This window comes from Excalfactoria chinensis, chromosome 4 (genome assembly GCF_039878825.1).
Source record: "Excalfactoria chinensis isolate bCotChi1 chromosome 4, bCotChi1.hap2, whole genome shotgun sequence".
NCBI lineage: Eukaryota > Metazoa > Chordata > Aves > Galliformes > Phasianidae > Excalfactoria > Excalfactoria chinensis.
The window spans coordinates 68450301-68467880 of record NC_092828.1 but is presented as its reverse complement, the minus strand read 5'-3'; the positions used below and the strand labels follow the sequence as shown (position 1 = coordinate 68467880).

The 17580-nt window shown below is 40.6% G+C and overlaps 1 protein-coding gene across 5 annotated transcripts; it reads left to right on the top strand.

Moving 5' to 3' along the window:
• Nucleotides 1-839: 839 nt before the first annotated feature.
• Nucleotides 840-16420, top strand: IDS (iduronate 2-sulfatase). Of its 5 annotated transcripts, none has more exons than XM_072335602.1 (9): nucleotides 840-950; nucleotides 9732-9868; nucleotides 10229-10406; nucleotides 11179-11267; nucleotides 12509-12709; nucleotides 13323-13493; nucleotides 13623-13749; nucleotides 14998-15171; nucleotides 15822-16420. In XM_072335602.1, exons 2-9 carry the CDS (start codon nucleotides 9737-9739, stop codon nucleotides 16322-16324), a joined length of 1575 nt encoding a protein of 524 aa, XP_072191703.1. In that variant the 5' UTR covers nucleotides 840-950; nucleotides 9732-9736; the 3' UTR covers nucleotides 16325-16420. The 5 variants fall into 5 exon arrangements, with proteins under 5 accessions (XP_072191703.1, XP_072191700.1, XP_072191699.1 ...); XM_072335599.1 differs by lacking the exon at nucleotides 840-950 and adding an exon at nucleotides 8404-8631; XM_072335598.1 differs by lacking the exon at nucleotides 840-950 and adding an exon at nucleotides 8404-8649.
• Nucleotides 16421-17580: the final 1160 nt, after the last annotated feature.

The following is a 17580-nucleotide window of genomic DNA, read 5'->3' as shown; positions in this document are numbered from 1 at the left end:
TGCCCCATGGAACGCAGAAGTGACGAGGAGAAGGCAGGATTTTTGCCAGCATTCTCCTTAACTACGCTGTTCTCAGTAGCACCTCAGCTGCGAGCATGATTTCAGGCGTTTTCTCTGGCTTATTGCTGTGGAAGCTGCCTGTACGATGCATTTCCTCATTGCTGTAGGTGTATGTCAGTGTGCACAGAAGGGGAAATGCAAATGCAACGTAGGAAGGGAAAGACTCCTCTCAAAAGCTTGGCAGCCACTTTCATTTCTGTGTTGGATGTGATCACAACAGCTGTTTAAATGGCCCTGAATCAGGTTGAAGTTCAAAATTGCACAGATAAGAGCTGCGAGAGTGATTAGATGCACAGGGAATGAGATGTCCTAATGAACCGAGTATTTCAACGACACTGAGATTGCTTACGTTGTGTAAGTACCTTCATGGAGAGAAAACAGCAGGTACTGAAGAACTTTAACCAGAGTGAAGGCTGAGAACTTAAGCTAAATAAATTCAGATTAAAATGGTTTTTTTCTGCCTTCATCTTTTCCGTAAGCGCACCTTATTAGTTACTGGAACAAATTGCTCTGAGAAACAATTATTTCATCTTTAATGAAGTTCAGGTGCTGTCTGGAAGGTACGTGCTAATCCAACTCAAGTCAATGGTCTTAACGGTAGCAGGGGTTATGAAATCAAATAGCAGGTCGGGACAATATTGGCGGTAGGTGGACTAGATGATCTTGGAGGTCTTTTCCAACCTTGGTGATTCTATGATTCCATGATGAATTGCACTGTGAGTCTGTCTTGTGATAGAGCTTTGACCTACCTGGAACCTCTCACCCACCTTTCTTTCTGCTGAGGTACTTCAGCTTTTCTGCTACGACAATTTGTTCCTGGAGGCAAGTGAGCCCTGAGCACTTCTGCAGAAGGAAGAATAATTGCTTCATGTTGGTTCCCTCTATTTAAGGTAACTGTGCAGAATACACACACATACAAATATTTTGGTAATATTGAACTGTTCAGATATAGGTTCTTAAATTTTTCAGTGTGCCACCCTTTCTAAAGAACTCTCACTACAAGCTTATAGTCATTTACACTCACAGTAAGCCTCTAATACTGATCAATACAATGGGCTGTGTTTTACAGATTAAAATGATGCAGAGAAACTAATAGCTGTGACAAGCTCCATTGTTAGCAAGCTTAAATTAAATGTAAGGCAAAAAGCTGTGATGGCTAAGAGAACACACACTGCAATTGCAATGGAAAAGTGATATATCCATGCTAAGTGTTTGTAAACATATTTTTGTCAATATACATTCACTGGGCACTGCAGTGTAACACTAATAATGCCAGTGCTATATCATCCATGCAATAATTCTGCTGTGAGTTAATAAAACCTCTGAGCCATTCAAGGTGCTGTTTTGCAAAAGGAACTTAAATAGCCCCATATCCACCAATATAAAGATATTTTGATACCCAGTTTTCCTTTTTGGAAGTTTTCTGTTAATGGGAAGCAGTCAAATAGTTTGCTTCAATGTCGTCAAAAATAAAATGGGTACCAAGGAGCCTGGTGCTACTGATCTGCATACAAACACCAGCTCTGCTGTTTATCTGCTTCCAGAAATCCCAGGGCAAAAGCGTTACCTAGACATAAAAATCAGTAAAATGTAGGAAATATTAGAGCCAACCTCCACAGACGATATTGCATCAGGAAAGCTCAAGCTAAATTTTTGGTTAGACAATGTGGCAATGGGGATTTTAGTGTCTTTCTTAGATGTTTTGGTGGTCTCAGCTTTCTTGATTGCCATGGCCAGATACTATACTTGTGAGGGTGATGTGGAGAAGGGCTGGGCAGAAAAGAACAGCCAAGGTGTCTGAACTTCAAGAATTACATTTCTCTTGAATTTACATTTTATTTTAAGAAGTGTGTTTGTGTGTGTTGGGGGTGGAGGGTAGTAAGTAGAGGGAGGGGTAAACAAAGCACATTATCCAGTTCCTGTCTGCCACTGATTGTGTCTTGAGCAGTAGGAATTGAATCCCCTGAGATGGTTTATGCTGGGGACCAAACAGACATTTTGTCTTCATTCCTGTACCTCACATTAGCTCAAGAAGACAACATATAATGTCTGCTTTATAATCAGTGCCGTTTCTTCTTCTGTAAGCCATCTACTTATAGTTGTGTTCTGTATGAAAAGCATAACTCAGAACGTTGCCTGTGCTTGGCTGAACAAAGTGAAGTGATGGAAAATAAACTGAATCAGCCTTGTAATTTGTCAAGCTTGCTTTTCTGTTGGTAACAGCCTTGACTCCTGTCTAACATACCTGATGATTCACGTGTCCTGTTTGCTTTTCAAATGTCTCCAAGTGACACTGTTAGATTACTAGAATATAGCAACATTTAAAGTGAGGGTAGTAGCTCAGTAATAATTCACTTAAGTGGACAACAGCATATCCATGACCTGTTTCCAGCATCATTATTCCTGGTCTGTGGCAGAACAGTGAATTTTCTACAAAAAGACATATCTCTGGGCTTGAAAATCCCCATTTGAAATTCTGCAGATTTTACTGTATGCCTCAGTGTTAACATTTGTTCACAGAGTGGAGATTGACTGGTAATTGGCAAAGAATCTCTCTCAATCTGTTAGAAAATCTTTAGGCCAGCCTGTAATTTTACACCATTAAAAACAGCAATGATCTAATACCTACAAAGACGTGATTGGCATTAAATGCAGCTGCTTAGTTTGGGGATTAAGGCCTTCTGAAACTGAAGTTTGAAATCATCTCTGTGTCTTATTTGGCAAATTAGTTTAAGGGCAAAGGCTTTTTTTATTTTTGTGTACCAAATGTGCCTCTAAATCACTGTCCTGCAGCCCAAAACTATTATTGACTCGTAAAATATTACTTAAGCAAGTTGCTGTTTATATAAATGCCAATTGGGATTGTGATTTGATGAAAATTATACACCAAAAACCTATGAATTTCAGAAACAATTCTGCCAGTATGATGCTAGAAAATGTATCGTGCAGCTGTTTGCCCCAAGCAGGATTTGAAGCAGTGGTTTGAAATCATCTGCAAAAGATGTATCTACTTTACTTACAGATACCCCACTTTTTCATCTTAATCTGTTTTGCTCATTCATTACTTGTCTTCCTGTTGAGAGGGAGAAAATTTAGGCAATCTGTGCTCCATCCCACTTTGCTGATGCAGTCTTTGTCCTACCTGCCAATGGCTTACAAGTTACTCATATATGGTGCTGCTTTGTGTCACTCCTTTCCTTCCCAGAATGTTCAGGAGTTTTTGAAGCAAAGATGGAAGAGGAGGTGTTGGATCCTTCTTCTCAAATAAGAACTATCAGTTTCATGGTAATGGTGAATTATTCAGAGTCAGTGTTTCCTTCAAGGCCTTCTTAGCTTTATTAGGTTTTGATGGTGGATCAGATCACCCACTGTCCTGGCAATCTGGCAGTACTATTAAACATAGCATCCAGCACTTGATACCAGGCTGCTATGAATTCATAATCTTCCAGAAATATCTCTCCTGAAACAGGAAATAAGTGACCTTTTCAGGAAGAGGAGATATTCAGCTCCAAAATAAAAGGGCTGTTTCAGAAAGCTCCAGCAAAACAGAAAACTGAATTATCTGTATTTTTCCTATTGGGAAGACAATAGCAATGCTACTGACTTTAAAAGAGTAAGAACAATGTGAGAGCTCATACTAAATCAGTGCTGTGGGTACCATGGATAATCCCTGCTATCTTGTAATGGGTGACCAGAATTGTGGAGACTTTCAGAGGCATCTCAATTGTCATAGAAGCTGTGTGGATTTCTCTACTTGCATTTCTAATTTGTGGCAGAACTACTGTACCAAATAATTTGTCAGGTCGCTACAGCACTGGAGATTTATATACATAGTACTTGATAATGTACCCCTGAAGCTGCTTTGTGGGCATTGAAGAGGCAGCCCAATATGGCTCTGGCAAAAGTCAATGGTGATGGCATTGTTACTGCCTCTAACAGAACCAAGCTGAGGTCTGTTTTGTATGAACCGCAGAACACAGGTCAATCTGACCTGGGTTTAGATTTCTTTAGTTTGAGTGGTGTGTATTTAGATAAGATTTCCTACAATAACTAAAATTTTAAAAATCTAGAAACAAGTGAGAATTGATTTTTGCTTATTTTAACAGCTTTTTGATCAGTGCCACTATCTTGGATTTCTTCATCGATATTCCTGTCACATGCCTTGCAGAGTTTTGGTTTTTTTTAATCAGAATTGAACTTCGTCTGCTCAAGTTAGCACGTTAGCTCTCAGATTTTCCTGTTTTATTTTAAGCTCACACTTCGTTCTTCTTGCCAAAAGCAGTAGTCACCCAAATTCTAAACACAGATAACGTCAGTGCAGATCTGTAATCCTGCAGTACTCCAGATGGGGTCTCACAAGGGCAGAGCAGAGGGGAACAATCCTCTCCCTCCCTGCTGCCACCTCTCTGCTGATGCAGCCCAGGATACTGTTGGCTGCGAACACACGTTTCTGGCTCTAGTTTTTTGTCCACCAGGATCCCCAAGTCCTTCTCCGCAGGGCTTCTCTTCAGTTCTTCTCCCACTCTGTACCCTATATGGAATTGCCCCAGTCCAAGTGCAACACCCTTCACTTGGCCTTTTTGTATCTCATTAACCTCACATGTGCCCGCTTTTCAAGCTTGTCCAGGTCCCTCTGGATGACATCCCTTCCTTCTATTGTGTCAACTGCACCACTCAGCTTGGTGTCATCGGGAAACTTGCTGAGGTTGCACTCGATCCTACTGACTGTGTCACTGAAAAGTATGTTGAAGAACACCAGCCCCAAGACAGACTCCCATTACCTCCTCCCAGCAAATCTGTTTTCCAAAACTTATTGCTGCTAGAATATTTCAGAGTAAAGGTTGATCGTGGATTTTGTTGTTGATTTTTTTTTCTTTTCTGTTTTGTTTGGAGTTTTGTCTCCACTCATACTAATAACAGAATGAAATGCTGACTCAATCTTTTAGTAACCAGACACAAGCTATTCAATTCTGCAGCTGTACTGAGGATAACACCAACTCTGGAATACTCTGAACCCCACTCATCCCCTCCTGCTTTCCCCCTTATAACATGCACTGACAGAAGGCAGGGTCCTTATCTTTACAGGAATCTCTTATGCTTTGTAAGCAGAATGACACTGTACAAAATATCATCTTAGTCTAAGTGAAGTAGTCCCGTACTTCTCATAATTTGCTAATTGTAAGGTTTGAAACAGAGCTGCTTAAAAGAGCTGCAGATCCCTGTTAGCAGTACCTGAATACTGATGAGCTTATTCCCTCCCTTTTACAGTAGCTGTTGAGGGTTGGTTTGATTTCACTGTTAGCATGAAATAGAGGCCAGATTTTTGTAACAACTGTATTTTGTAGTTACACTGACAATATCACCCAAACAACCAACATTTGCAACAACCTTTACTCCAGAATAGCAAGTGAATAAGTTTGTAAATGTTTAAATCACAGATCAATCCCTCACTAAAAAAATCTGTAGCGTTAGGTGGCATTTATACAGGCTTTTCTCTCTTTATTGCATTCACTGTGTCACTTAAGCAACTGCACATATCAGTGCCAGTGGGCACAGAGGTTATTTCTCAGGGGCTATGCTGCAGTGTACTTGTTCACAGTCCTATCTGATCATTTATTATATGAGTTGTAACCAGCTCTACGCAGATGTGCTTGATACACTGTTTTTGGCTTACCCTTGGGTGCTAAGCTTCACAAAAGACTTAAAGGACGTTTGATTTGGTTCTGGAAGTACACCTACAACATCGTTCAGAAACAAAAGTATTATTTAGAGACATCAACTTTATGTCTCAGTGGTTCAGGAAGCTCCATGTCTGCTGTTGGATTTCACTTCCTCACCGTAGAGGCTAGACAAGACTGCACTTATTAATGTATGCATTAGTATTTTTACCAGGCCTCTTTCTCATTTGCTGTGTACCAACTTTTACAGAAATAATGTTGATTAGTACATAAAACAAGAAGGAAAGCAGTGCTTTTAAAAAATCACTGTAAAGATAAGTGGCTTTTGCCACTTTGAAGCTTCTTGATTAGTCAAATGTTTTCTTTAATGCATGAGAAATTAATAATAATCGATATTCCATGAAGCCAAGACATCCTTCTAAGGCTAAGCTCCACACCTGGGATATATTATTTTTCCTGGCCATATTGACTTGGTAATAAGAGCACCTTCTATGTTCCTCTTCAGAGGAAAGGAAGAATGTAAAAACCTGTAAGTCTTAAAGTGTTTTTTTTATTCCCACTTTGGTAGTTAACCCTTGGCATGTTGCTGCCCTCTGTCCAGCAAGAGGATCAAAGTCAATTTACTGCACAGGTAAACAGCAGAGAAAACCAAAGTGATCACATACTTTGTATGACAAAATAATGTGAATCCTCTCATACTTGCATGTATTTCTTTACAAACCTATTCCTGAGATGCTGAATTGTCAGCATGAGTTATCTGGTTGGATTTTGGCTCAATAACTGTAAAGAAATGCAATTTCCAAACAAAAATGAGGAAATGCTCTTTCAAATAAGAAATGTGCATGTGGAATTTTTCCTAGAAGGTATCCCCGGACATGAAGACAGTACCTTATAAGATCTGCTATGGGTCTGATAATACAGCCATTTCTTATGGAGTTGCATTAATGGGATTTTCTTTGCTACTAAAATATTGCTGTGCTAATTTTGTACTGTCTTAAATAGAGTCTGTCATAGGAATTGGCTGATTTTAAGATATTCAGCTGTTGTGATGATGGCCTCATCTGTGTTGTTAATATTTGTGCAAGCTCTACTGCACACCCCCAGACCCTCAGTATACATCTCAGCATACTGTTAGACTGTGCCAGATCTGATACTCAGTGGTGGTGGCAGTAGGTGGAAGATCTTGGCTGATTTAGCAAGAATTTCTAGAATGGGTAAGGAAGATTGTTGTCTAGCTCAGGCAATGTTGGGATTCAACCTTTCATTATTGTCCTGACTCATCACAGCCAATACAGTGGCATTAGTTCAGGAACTGAATCACAGGCAGCTCAGATGACCTTGCATCCAGGGTGGAGTGAACATCTGAGCTGTGGGAACAGTTTGTCAAAGACATACTATTAGGGCTCTGATTTCAGTGCCTGCAATAATTCCAGCTCACTTTTTAGCATCAGGCTTGTATAATCTTTGAAAAGAATTCCTGTGCAATTTGTTCTATAGTGGACTCAACTTAAGATGATTGCTGAGTATGTGTATCAGGCGAACCAGGAAAACCTTATCAAGTGCCACTTAACATATTTGCATTTGAGAGAGGTAAGTTTTATGGTAATTAAACCCATGTAAAACAGCAGAAAATTTCCTTGGCTTTTTCCATTAAAAGTCTCCAAATGAAGAAGTCTCACTTAGGGATGCACTGTTCAATGTTTCTAGCAGCTCATTTTTGCTAGAAGAGAAACCTGTGAGATATGCTAACATACAAAATTAATTCCAAAATATGCATCAAATTAACTGAATGAGCTGGTTAAACGCTACGTGCTTCGCAGTAACTGAATTTGTAGTAACAGGATTCCTCATGTGCTTTAGGCATATTTAATGTCTCTAGAAAGGAATAAAAATACACATTACTGTAATTTTAGAGAAAGTTCATGTTATTGAAAATGTTCGTGCATACTAATATGTAACACATCAGGTTTTTCAGCTACACATCCTATAGAATAGGATTGTGACAGATCATTTTAGCTAATTCCCTCTGGTGAGATCAAAAGTTTATGAGAAGCCCATCTATTGCATATGGGTTCAGGAATGTGTATGTATAGAGCAGAGAAACAGGTTATTCCTTATCCCATTCACCTACTGAGTTGGCAAAGGAAACTGCTTATAGGAAACTAGAAGGCATTCAGTATTGTTTACAAGCATATGAAAATACTAAATTCTGATATGGATGGCACATATCACTTGTACATGCATAGAGAACTTGCGTATTGATGTTAATTTTGCTGTGCCGTGTACTGGAGGTATTGTGCAAGCCATCTGTACCACAAGTGTGAAGGAGATCCAACAAATCCAGCAAGACACAGGCTCTTGAAGGGTGTTCCATGTATGGACATGCACAGTATGTGTTCCACAATTGATCTGGACATGCACAGTATGTTCAATACCTTGAGAAGGTATCGAGGTTTTTTTTGTGTGCTTTTTGCTGTTTGGACCTGCTGTGAATTAATTACGCCTAATAAATCTACTGCCCTGGCACAGGCAGGGTCACCAACCACCAGAGCAGGCTGCCCAGAACCACTTCCAGCCTGGCCCTACCTGCATACCGGCTCGCTACTCTCTCCGCTGTTCCTTCTCAGCCTCCCACCGCCCAGAACCCTCCCACGGCGAACCGCCCCCGGCTCGTGTCCTGCGCGGGGCAACGGCGCCATCATGCGGGATAACAGCACGGGGACTGACCCAGGAGTCAGAGCTCCGCCGGGATCGCCCGCCCCTGTCCCCGCCCCACCGCGGCACTGCGAGATGGCGGACGCCGACCGAGTGTTCCTCTGTTTGCTGGCGGCTTTGTGCGGAGTCTTCGCACTCTTCTCCCCGGCAGCGGCGGCCTCCAGGCTCCGCACTTACAGTACGACGGGGCCCGGAGGTGCGGCGGGGCCTGGGTGGGTCTCGTCCTCCACGGCAGCAGAATGAGAGGGCCGAGTCGGGCTGAGCTTTCCGGGGCCTGGGTTAAGGCGCCGTGCCAGGTCACATAGCTTGTAGGCTGTAAAGTTCAGAAGGAGTCAACTGTAAATGGCTTTGCAGCTTTTTGGTTTATTTATTTATTTATTTATTTATTTATTTCTGTTCAGAAGTGGAGGTAGCTGAAGAAAATACTGTAGAGAGAAACAAGGAGGTCAAAAAAGCCAAGAACGGCATCCTGGCTTCTGTCAGCAGTAGTGCAGCCAGCAGGAGCAGGAGGCGATCATCCTTCTATGCCCGGCACTGGTGAGGTCACAGCTCAGTGCACTGTTGGGCCCTTCACTACAATACAGATATGGAAGGTGTGCAGGGATGGGGCAATGGAGCTGTGAGGGCTCTGGAGCACAAGTCTGATGGGGAGCAGATGGGATGGGTCAGTCTGGAGTAGAGGATGCGCAGGGGAAGACTCACTGTTCTCCACAGCTGCCTGAATGGAGGTTGTGTTGAGATGGGGGCTTGGCCTCTGCTCCCAGGTAATAGCGATAGGACTAGAGGTGATGGATTGTAATTGCACCAGGGGAGGTTCAGGTTGGATGTTAGGAAAGGTTTATTGTTAGAAAGAGTAAAGAGGCTGCCCATGGAGGTGATGGAATCGCTGTCCTTCAAGATGTTAAAGAACTGTGGAGATGAGGAACTGAGGGACGTGGTGGGGAAGGGTTGATGATTGGACAAGATGATCTTACAGGTCTTTTCCAGCTTTACTGGTTCTGTGATTCTGTGAAAAAGGGAAGTGAAAATACAGTTGTTCTGCCTAGGCCAAGTGAAAAGAGAACCTTTGAATTCATCTGCGTTGGTTGAGGGATCGAATCCCAGTATTTACATTTCCTTATAAAGATACTAGATATTCATGCTGGCTTATTTTATTTCTCTTAAGTATTCTTCCAGGTTAAATTTTCCAGAAAAACTCTGGGACATATTAAGTCTGCATAAAATATCTTTTACTTGCCGAAGCTCAAGTTAGTGTATTCTTATTCTATTTTCTCTTAGATGGCATGAATGTCCTGTTTATAGTTGTGGATGACCTGCGTCCTGTTTTGGGTTGTTACGGCGATAACCTTGTGAAATCTCCAAACATCGATCAACTTGCTTCTCAAAGTATTGTGTTCAGCAATGCATATGCACAGGTGAGATACAGATGAAAATGTTTTCTCTCTGCAAAGCAAGTACTGGCATTATAACAGTAGATTATATTAGAAAAGAATGGTTGTGCTGAAATGCAATGTGTGGACTTCAGTGTATAGGAATTGGTTATCAAAGGATAATGATAGGTAGGTAAAGGTATATCATGATGTTATTTTCTGGTTGGGAATCTGTGTTTCTGATAAGGATGCTGTTCAGCCCAGCTTGAACTATATCACTTTCACTGCAGTTCTGAGCCCCTGGATGTTTAGTCCAGCCATTCTGAAGTTGGTAGGCTGCAGTTGCTAGGTGTGCTTTGTATTACGTTCGGAACTGATTTTCCTTTTGTCTGGCTCTCTCCCCAGCAAGCTGTGTGTGCACCAAGTAGAGTGTCATTCCTTACTGGACGCAGACCTGATACTACCCGGCTGTATGACTTCTACTCCTACTGGAGAGTGCATGCAGGAAACTATTCCACAATGCCCCAGTATTTCAAAGAGAATGGCTACATGACTATGTCTGTGGGGAAAGTTTTTCATCCTGGTAAGGTTTGAGTTGTCATCTACATAATATACTCTATATATGAGGTCAGTTTATGAGAATTTGTGTGCATGAACAACATGATTTTTATCTACATGGATAACTTGTATCATTATTGTGAGGCAGACTGTACAGTGATTATAGATTATCATTTATAGGTGGTCTTATATTCATTATTTATTAGGTTTATTAGATGAATGTTATCTAATACATATTTTCACATACTAACTGGGGGTTATGAGAACAAATATCTGCCATTTTCAAAACCTGTCCTGAAATGAGGCGTTTACAAAAGGTGAACAGCCTCATCGTCTTAGCTTTGCTCACACAGACTCTGTGTTTCACAGTAGGCTGTCTGAATCAGGGGATATAGACCGTATGGCTGATGTTACTGGTTAAATAGGAAATTGGTTCTTTAGTTAAAAAGTAATAACACTGAGATGAAAAATAGTGATTAGAATCACATAGGTGATTCTTGCTCTAGTAAGTCTTTACCCCACAGCTAAAGTTACGTGGGTATACAGATGTTCAGTTGATGATTAATCTGAATAGGAATGTATATATTCATTAGTTCTGCTTTTTCTGCTTCTAAAGTAAGGTTCTTTGAAAACTTCAAATGTCTTTCCTCAATAACAGGTGTATTTCAGGGAAAATGGCCTACATTTAGAAAGTGAAATTACGAATATACATATATTTTGAAAGCAATTCATGTTTGTATTGGAGCTTCCTGATTTAGTGAATTACTAGAATACTTTTATATCTTTAACTTTGTCAGGAGTTTCATCCAATCACAGCGATGACTATCCATACAGCTGGTCCATTCCACCCTTTCATCCTTCTACTGAAAAATATGAAAATGATAAGGTAAAGGTCATTTGTGGGATGCTAACAAAGAATGGTTTTCTGGTATAACAAAGTTATTTGTGCCTAGCGTAAGCCTGTGGTCTGGCTTTTGAGACTGTAACATTGGACATGGAAATAACTACTCCAGTTTAATACTGCTGCTAAATCTTCCAAGGGTGTTCTGTACTCCGTGGTAAGGTGTGTCATGTTAATTCATGAGCCCATTCTGAACTGAAGTATTTAGAAATTAGAATTTGATAATGTTACTGAGATACAAAGATGAATTCAAGATAAAGCGATCTTAACCATGTGTCTAGGTCATTAAATTCTTTATCTGAAAAGTCCAGTTGTCAGCTTTCATGCTAGTCTTACTCTATTCAGTTACAAAACATTGTCGTAGGTTTGGTGAGTTTATATCAATTTGATATAGAGCTGGGAGGGGAACTTGTAATTGAATTAGACCTTAAATAATGTGGAACTTTGGTTTTCCAGACTGTTTGTTACTCTTAAACATGGCCTAAAAGAATCTATTTTATACTTATGCATATACTACAATAACACTTTGTGCTGGAGTCTGTAAATGTCAGAGCTAGGAGATCCAGCCATGAGGGTACAGACAGCCTTGGTGATACTTTGCTCTTGCATTTACTGCTGAAAAATACCAGTTTTAACAACAGCGTTTGCACCCATGACGTATTTCTCTTTATGTTCATTTAACAGCTCGCCCAAGCAACCTGCTGAGGCTGCCTTTCCTTGGCAACCATTTAGGCAAATTTATCTTTCTTCACTGACCATAAATGGCTGGCACTTGCTCAGAAATTAATGAATCAGTAGTAGCTTTCAGGCAGCTATGGGATCAGAAGAATGAATAAACACATGTGTATAGCATAACCAAGTTGTACCTTCTTGTTAATAGGTCAGAGTCTCTATTCATTATAGAAGCTGTGTATTTATCTGTGTTACTGCTTTTCATCTTTTGGCCACCTTTAGAAAAGATTCTGCTTTTCTTCAGACATGAAAATTATTGTGTATGTTATGCATTCATCAGCCCCTGAAACTTTCTGCCTCAGTCATCAAGCTAGTTGGTGCTTTCAGTGTTCATAGAAGTTGTAAAATTCATTTTTGTGTACGATCCGCAGAACCATTTATTGGCTAAAGGGTTGAGTAATGAGTTTATTTGATAATTACAGAACTAAAGATCATTTCTTTGCTTGTACAGAAGTTAAGTTACACAACTTTTTGTTATTATTATTTAAAAAAAGACCTGCAGGGGAAAAGATGGAAGACTTCATGCTAACTTGGTGTGCCCAGTAGATGTGACAGAAATGCCTGGTGGTACTCTGCCTGATATTCAATCCACTGAAGAGGCCATACGCTTACTGAATGTTATGAAAACCAAGAAGCAGAAATTCTTCCTGGCTGTTGGTTACCATAAGCCACATATCCCTTTGAGGTACCCACAGGTGAGAAACCTGAAGCCTATGGTCAAAGGAACTTAGAAAAGTGTTTTTTCATATCAAAACTGTTTCACTGATGCTTTGTTACTATTTTTTTTTTCGAGGAAGACAACTGAAAAACAGCCTTTACTCGGTGTAATTTTAGCAGCTGTCTGTATTGAATTTCAGGATGTTTAATGAGAGAGTTGTGACCTGTCGGATAAAATTTGTATGCTTATTAGCTTAATGGTGTGACAGTTATTGCGTGGAGATACTGTTTGTCATGATGGAGCATGATGTAGTAAGGCCTTCTCGCTTCTCCATATGAGCCAGTAGTGGAAGTCCTACTCATATCAGAGGTAGCAATGTTGGACCTTATATTTCAGTGTGATTTTGAGACTTGGGAGACTACTGAAAAGATATGATACCAGTTACTAACTCAGAATTTTTGGGAAGTTTGTTGGGATTAAGTAACATAGCAATATTGCCTTTTTACACTTGGGGGTGGGTGAAGTCTTATAAACTAACTGTAAGAATATTAAGGAAGGGTCATGCAAGGAGAAATGGTTAATGCTTTGCAATGCAACTTTACAGTAGACCTTAGAGGTGAGGACAGTCTTTGTGTGTTTGCGTTGCAAAGGAATTCCTGAAGTTGTACCCCCTGGAAAACATCACATTAGCCCCAGATCCCTGGGTGCCTGAGAAACTGCCTCCTGTGGCATACAACCCCTGGATGGATATCAGACAGAGGGATGATGTGAAAGCATTAAATGTTACTTTCCCTTACGGACCACTTCCAGATGACTTCCAGGTAAGCTCTCAATACAGTGAAGTCAAACTTCATTAATTTATTAAAATGCAAATGCAAGGGAGAAAAAGGCTACTTTTAGATATTCCGAGGTATTCATCTTTTTTCTTCCTTCCTTTTCTTTACTTGCAGAGGCTGATTCGTCAGAGCTACTATGCAGCAGTTTCTTACCTGGATACGCAGGTCGGCCTGCTCTTGAATGCTTTAGATGATGTAGGACTCTCAAATAGCACAATAGTAGTTTTTACTGCTGATCATGGTAAGTGTCTAAATCTTCTTCCAGTTCACTGCTAGTAAATTCTTAATTGCGCAACTCAGTGCTGGAGTGTTAATCGAGAGTGTGTTTGTACATTAGTACAGCAGAGCTGCTGTACCTTGTACATCTGGCTAGTCTGTCCCTGCTTAATGGACTGACATGGAGTTCTTTGGCTGTGATTCTGTTCCTCTGCAGGCACCTCTGTCTTAATCAGGTTGAAGGTTGGCTATGACTAATAGCCCTCTTTGCCATTTGTAGAGGGCATCTACTACAGTGAGCAAGCTTTCTCATTAACCACTAAATTGTTGGGGTTTTTTTGCTTTTTGTTTGGTTTTTTTTTGGCACGCCATTGCTGCTTGTAATTGCTTCAGTATTCTAATATCCATTAAGATAATCTTCCTGTGGTCCTCTTAGTTGGGGAGTGGCTTAGCTGACTTAAAGCAGGATGCAACTTAACTAAAACAGTTTAAAGTTGCGTGTTTGGTTAATTCAGATTGACGTTCGTGAGTACGTCTGTGTTAAAAAAAGGAAAGTTAAAGAGTAATAGAATTAATACTTTTTGTACAAAAGAAGCTCTAGATGTACCTCCTGACTTGCCAGTCTGCATCTCAGTCTGTGGTTAACTGTAAACAGGTGGTGTTTCCAGTACCATGGCAGCAAAGTGAGACAAAAAATGTTGCTAATAGTGAAGTTAGTGATCAGTTTGCCCGGGAAGGAAGTCATGCTGGTATCTTTTCCTAGAGGAAGAAGAAAGCTAAAGAGATTTGACCTCTGTTGTTTCATTCGGAGTAACATCCTGATATGGCAGTCTGACTTAGATAGTAGTCTTTGCTCTAAGGGATATTCAGTTACCGCTTAACAGGAGTATTGGAGAGCTGGCAGCTGCACAAAACTTAGTGTTTTATTGATTCAGTGTGGAGATTGTTGCAGGTGCAATGACCAACCCCAGCTCCTCTCTTACGATGCTTTAATACTGATATCCTAATTCTTATCTAGGGTAATGGAAATAGGGACAGGTGAAATTGTTCCCTTGAGGTGAGTATATCAAGTTGCAAGATTTACATGGCTGTTGAAATAGTTTTCCTATTAGAAAAATCTTGTTATGTTTAAACATAGATAGGTTATTTGCATTTTAATATAACCTTGATAAGAGTAATGGCCTCAACAGCCAAAGTCACTTTACAGCGAAAAAGAAATGACTTCTAAATTACAAATCTGTATCTGTTGTGAATTACACTCTCTGTCATCTAGGATGGTCCCTGGGAGAACATGGTGAATGGGCAAAATACAGCAATTTTGACGTTGCTACCCAAGTGCCACTGATGTTTTATGTACCAGGAATGACGACTTCATCTGCTAGTCAAGGAGGGAGAGTTTTCCCCTACCTCGATCCATTCAGCCATATTTTAGGCTTGGTACCACAAGGTAAATTTTTGGCTCTGCTTGTTTGCACCAAATATATTTAAAAAACAAGTAATGATGCAATGTTGCTTCACATATGAGCAGCTTCTCAGTGTTATTGAGTGTGCGTCTGTGCTAATAGGGAACAAAATCGTGAAGGGAATGTTCCTTGTGTGGACACAGACTTTTACTATGGTTAGCTACACCTTAGCAGTCGGTGCCTGCGTTAATACAGCAGGTAATTTAGGCATCTATGCTACACAAGAATGAAACAATACTTGGCCTCCCTTTTGTAGTGGCAGCTGCTTTGAAACAGTAATAAATAAGCGTTCTCTATGTAGCACGTTAGGAACTGTTTTGATAAAAGCAGTCATATGAAACAATTGACACTGTAATTGCTTTGTCTTTCTGAAGTCCTTTTCTCAAAGCAATGAATATCATTGTCTTGAAGAATTTGCACATTTGAGAACTGTAAGTGCAAAAGTTTCTTCTCATTCAGGTATCTGTAGCCTAGCATCCTCAGAGCAAACTGCCACACCTTGGTTATGTTGCTCCACAAATCTACTACAGAGCACTAGCAATAAAATACCAATTTAATTACGTAAGTTCCAGATATGTACCAATTTCAGATAAATCATCATGTTCAGTAATGTGTATTTTGGTGTTTCTTCCAGGACAAAGCAAAAAAATGGTAGAGCTCGTCTCTCTGTTTTCAACACTTGCTGAACTTGCTGGCCTGCAGGTTCCTCCTGCGTGCCCAGAGACTTCGTTTCACGTTGCACTGTGCACTGAGGGGGCAAGCATTGTCCGGTATTTTAAGTCCTCTGAACAGAAGGTACCAAAGAAGGAGGATGGTTGTAATGACACTAACAGGTGTTACAGTGAAGAACCTATTGCATTCAGCCAATATCCCCGGCCTGCAGATACTCCGCAGTGGGACTCTGACAAGCCAAAGCTAAAAGACATCAGAATCATGGGCTATTCCATGCGTACAGTTGACTACAGATATACCGTATGGGTTCAGTTTAATCCTGAGAACTTCAGTGCTAACTTTGAGGATGTCCATGCAGGAGAGTTGTACCTGATGGAGACTGATCCAAACCAGGATAATAACATCTATAACAATACCTTACATCGTCATCTTTACCATAAAATGATGGACTTCCTGAAGCATTAAGCATCACTAACTTTGTGTGGAGCACTTTTTCTTTTTGGTATGGCACCTTTCTGCTGTGCAGAAAGCACGTGGACAGAATTAAAATCCCATTTGTATAAAAACACCAGCTAGTGTGTTTCTTGTGTTACCACTCTAACTGCACTATACTAGGCAGTGAAATCACTTCTGCAGTTGTGTTGCTCGTTTAAAACACCTTTGAAAAGATCACATGCAGACCCATACTATGAAACAACTTCATGATTTTCAGTGTAGTAGTGACTGAAGAAGCATTCTGTGTTGCAGCTGCTGTGGAAGGTGGAAAAAGACATTTGTACTTGGCAGGCTAGGTAGAGAATGTGTGCTAGTCACAGAATCACAGAGTGACTCAGGTTGGAAGGGACCTCAAGGATCATGAAGCTCCAACCCCCCTGCCTGGCAGGGCCAGTAAGAAGGTCCTATCTGCTTCACCCTGAGGTTTGGAGCTAGAGTAATTAAGGGGACATTTGGAAGCAGTGAGGAACTGAGTTGTCTGCTCTCATCAGCCTGGAGTAGAATGGACTAGAGCTTCAAGGGAAATCTTCTATGTTCCATTCAAAAATGCAAAACTTCTATTTTAAAAAGAATTACTCCTTCTTCACCTTATGGGAGAGGGTCTGAATTTTCATAACGTGTGTGAATGATTTAGTTACTAAAATGCTTAGCAAGATTGAGCAAGATAATGTAACACCACAATGCTCTCCTGTGGTTTTTAGTGAGGATCAGTCCAATGAGGCCCCACAGGTGGGAGCAGATGGAAACCTTTAGCTGTTGTAGCTTGCTGGTGTCTGTTTGTTGAACTGCTTGCCACACTTGTGAGCTGTCATGTCCTGTCACTTCTTCAGTGATAGATACTTGGATATTTGCTTTCTAAATGCTAAATGGGGTTTGGCAATCTTTATTTGGACTAAGACAGCTAAAAACCTTTCATTCAGATTTAAGTTCTCTTGTTGAGCAACACAAGATGTGAAACAATAGTTGTCTAATACTGTGCTGGCAAGTATATTTCTGTGTGGCCAAATGGTTTGAGGTCAGCATGACTGGGAGCTTGTAGCTGAAAAATGCTTTGGCTGCGTACTGTATCTAAATCCTGTCTGTGCATCGTGCTCACTGCCACGTGGAGCACCGCTCTACCACGATGGCAGTAGGACTTGTTGTTCCATCAGCCTGTTGGATTTCTGTAATTCCATCTTGCTGATTGAGGCTTTCAGAATATCGAAATCTGTGCCTTAGAAGATAAG

Coding starts and splice junctions, on each gene's coding strand:
- IDS (XM_072335598.1), top strand. CDS start 8,439: ATGCGGGATAACAGCACGGGGACTGACCCAGGAGTCAGAGCTCCGCCG. Junction 10,407..11,178: donor GGGGAAAGTTTTTCATCCTG/GTAAGGTTTGAG, acceptor TAACTTTGTCAG/GAGTTTCATCCAATCACAGC. Junction 13,750..14,997: donor AGTTTTTACTGCTGATCATG/GTAAGTGTCTAA, acceptor TCTGTCATCTAG/GATGGTCCCTGGGAGAACAT.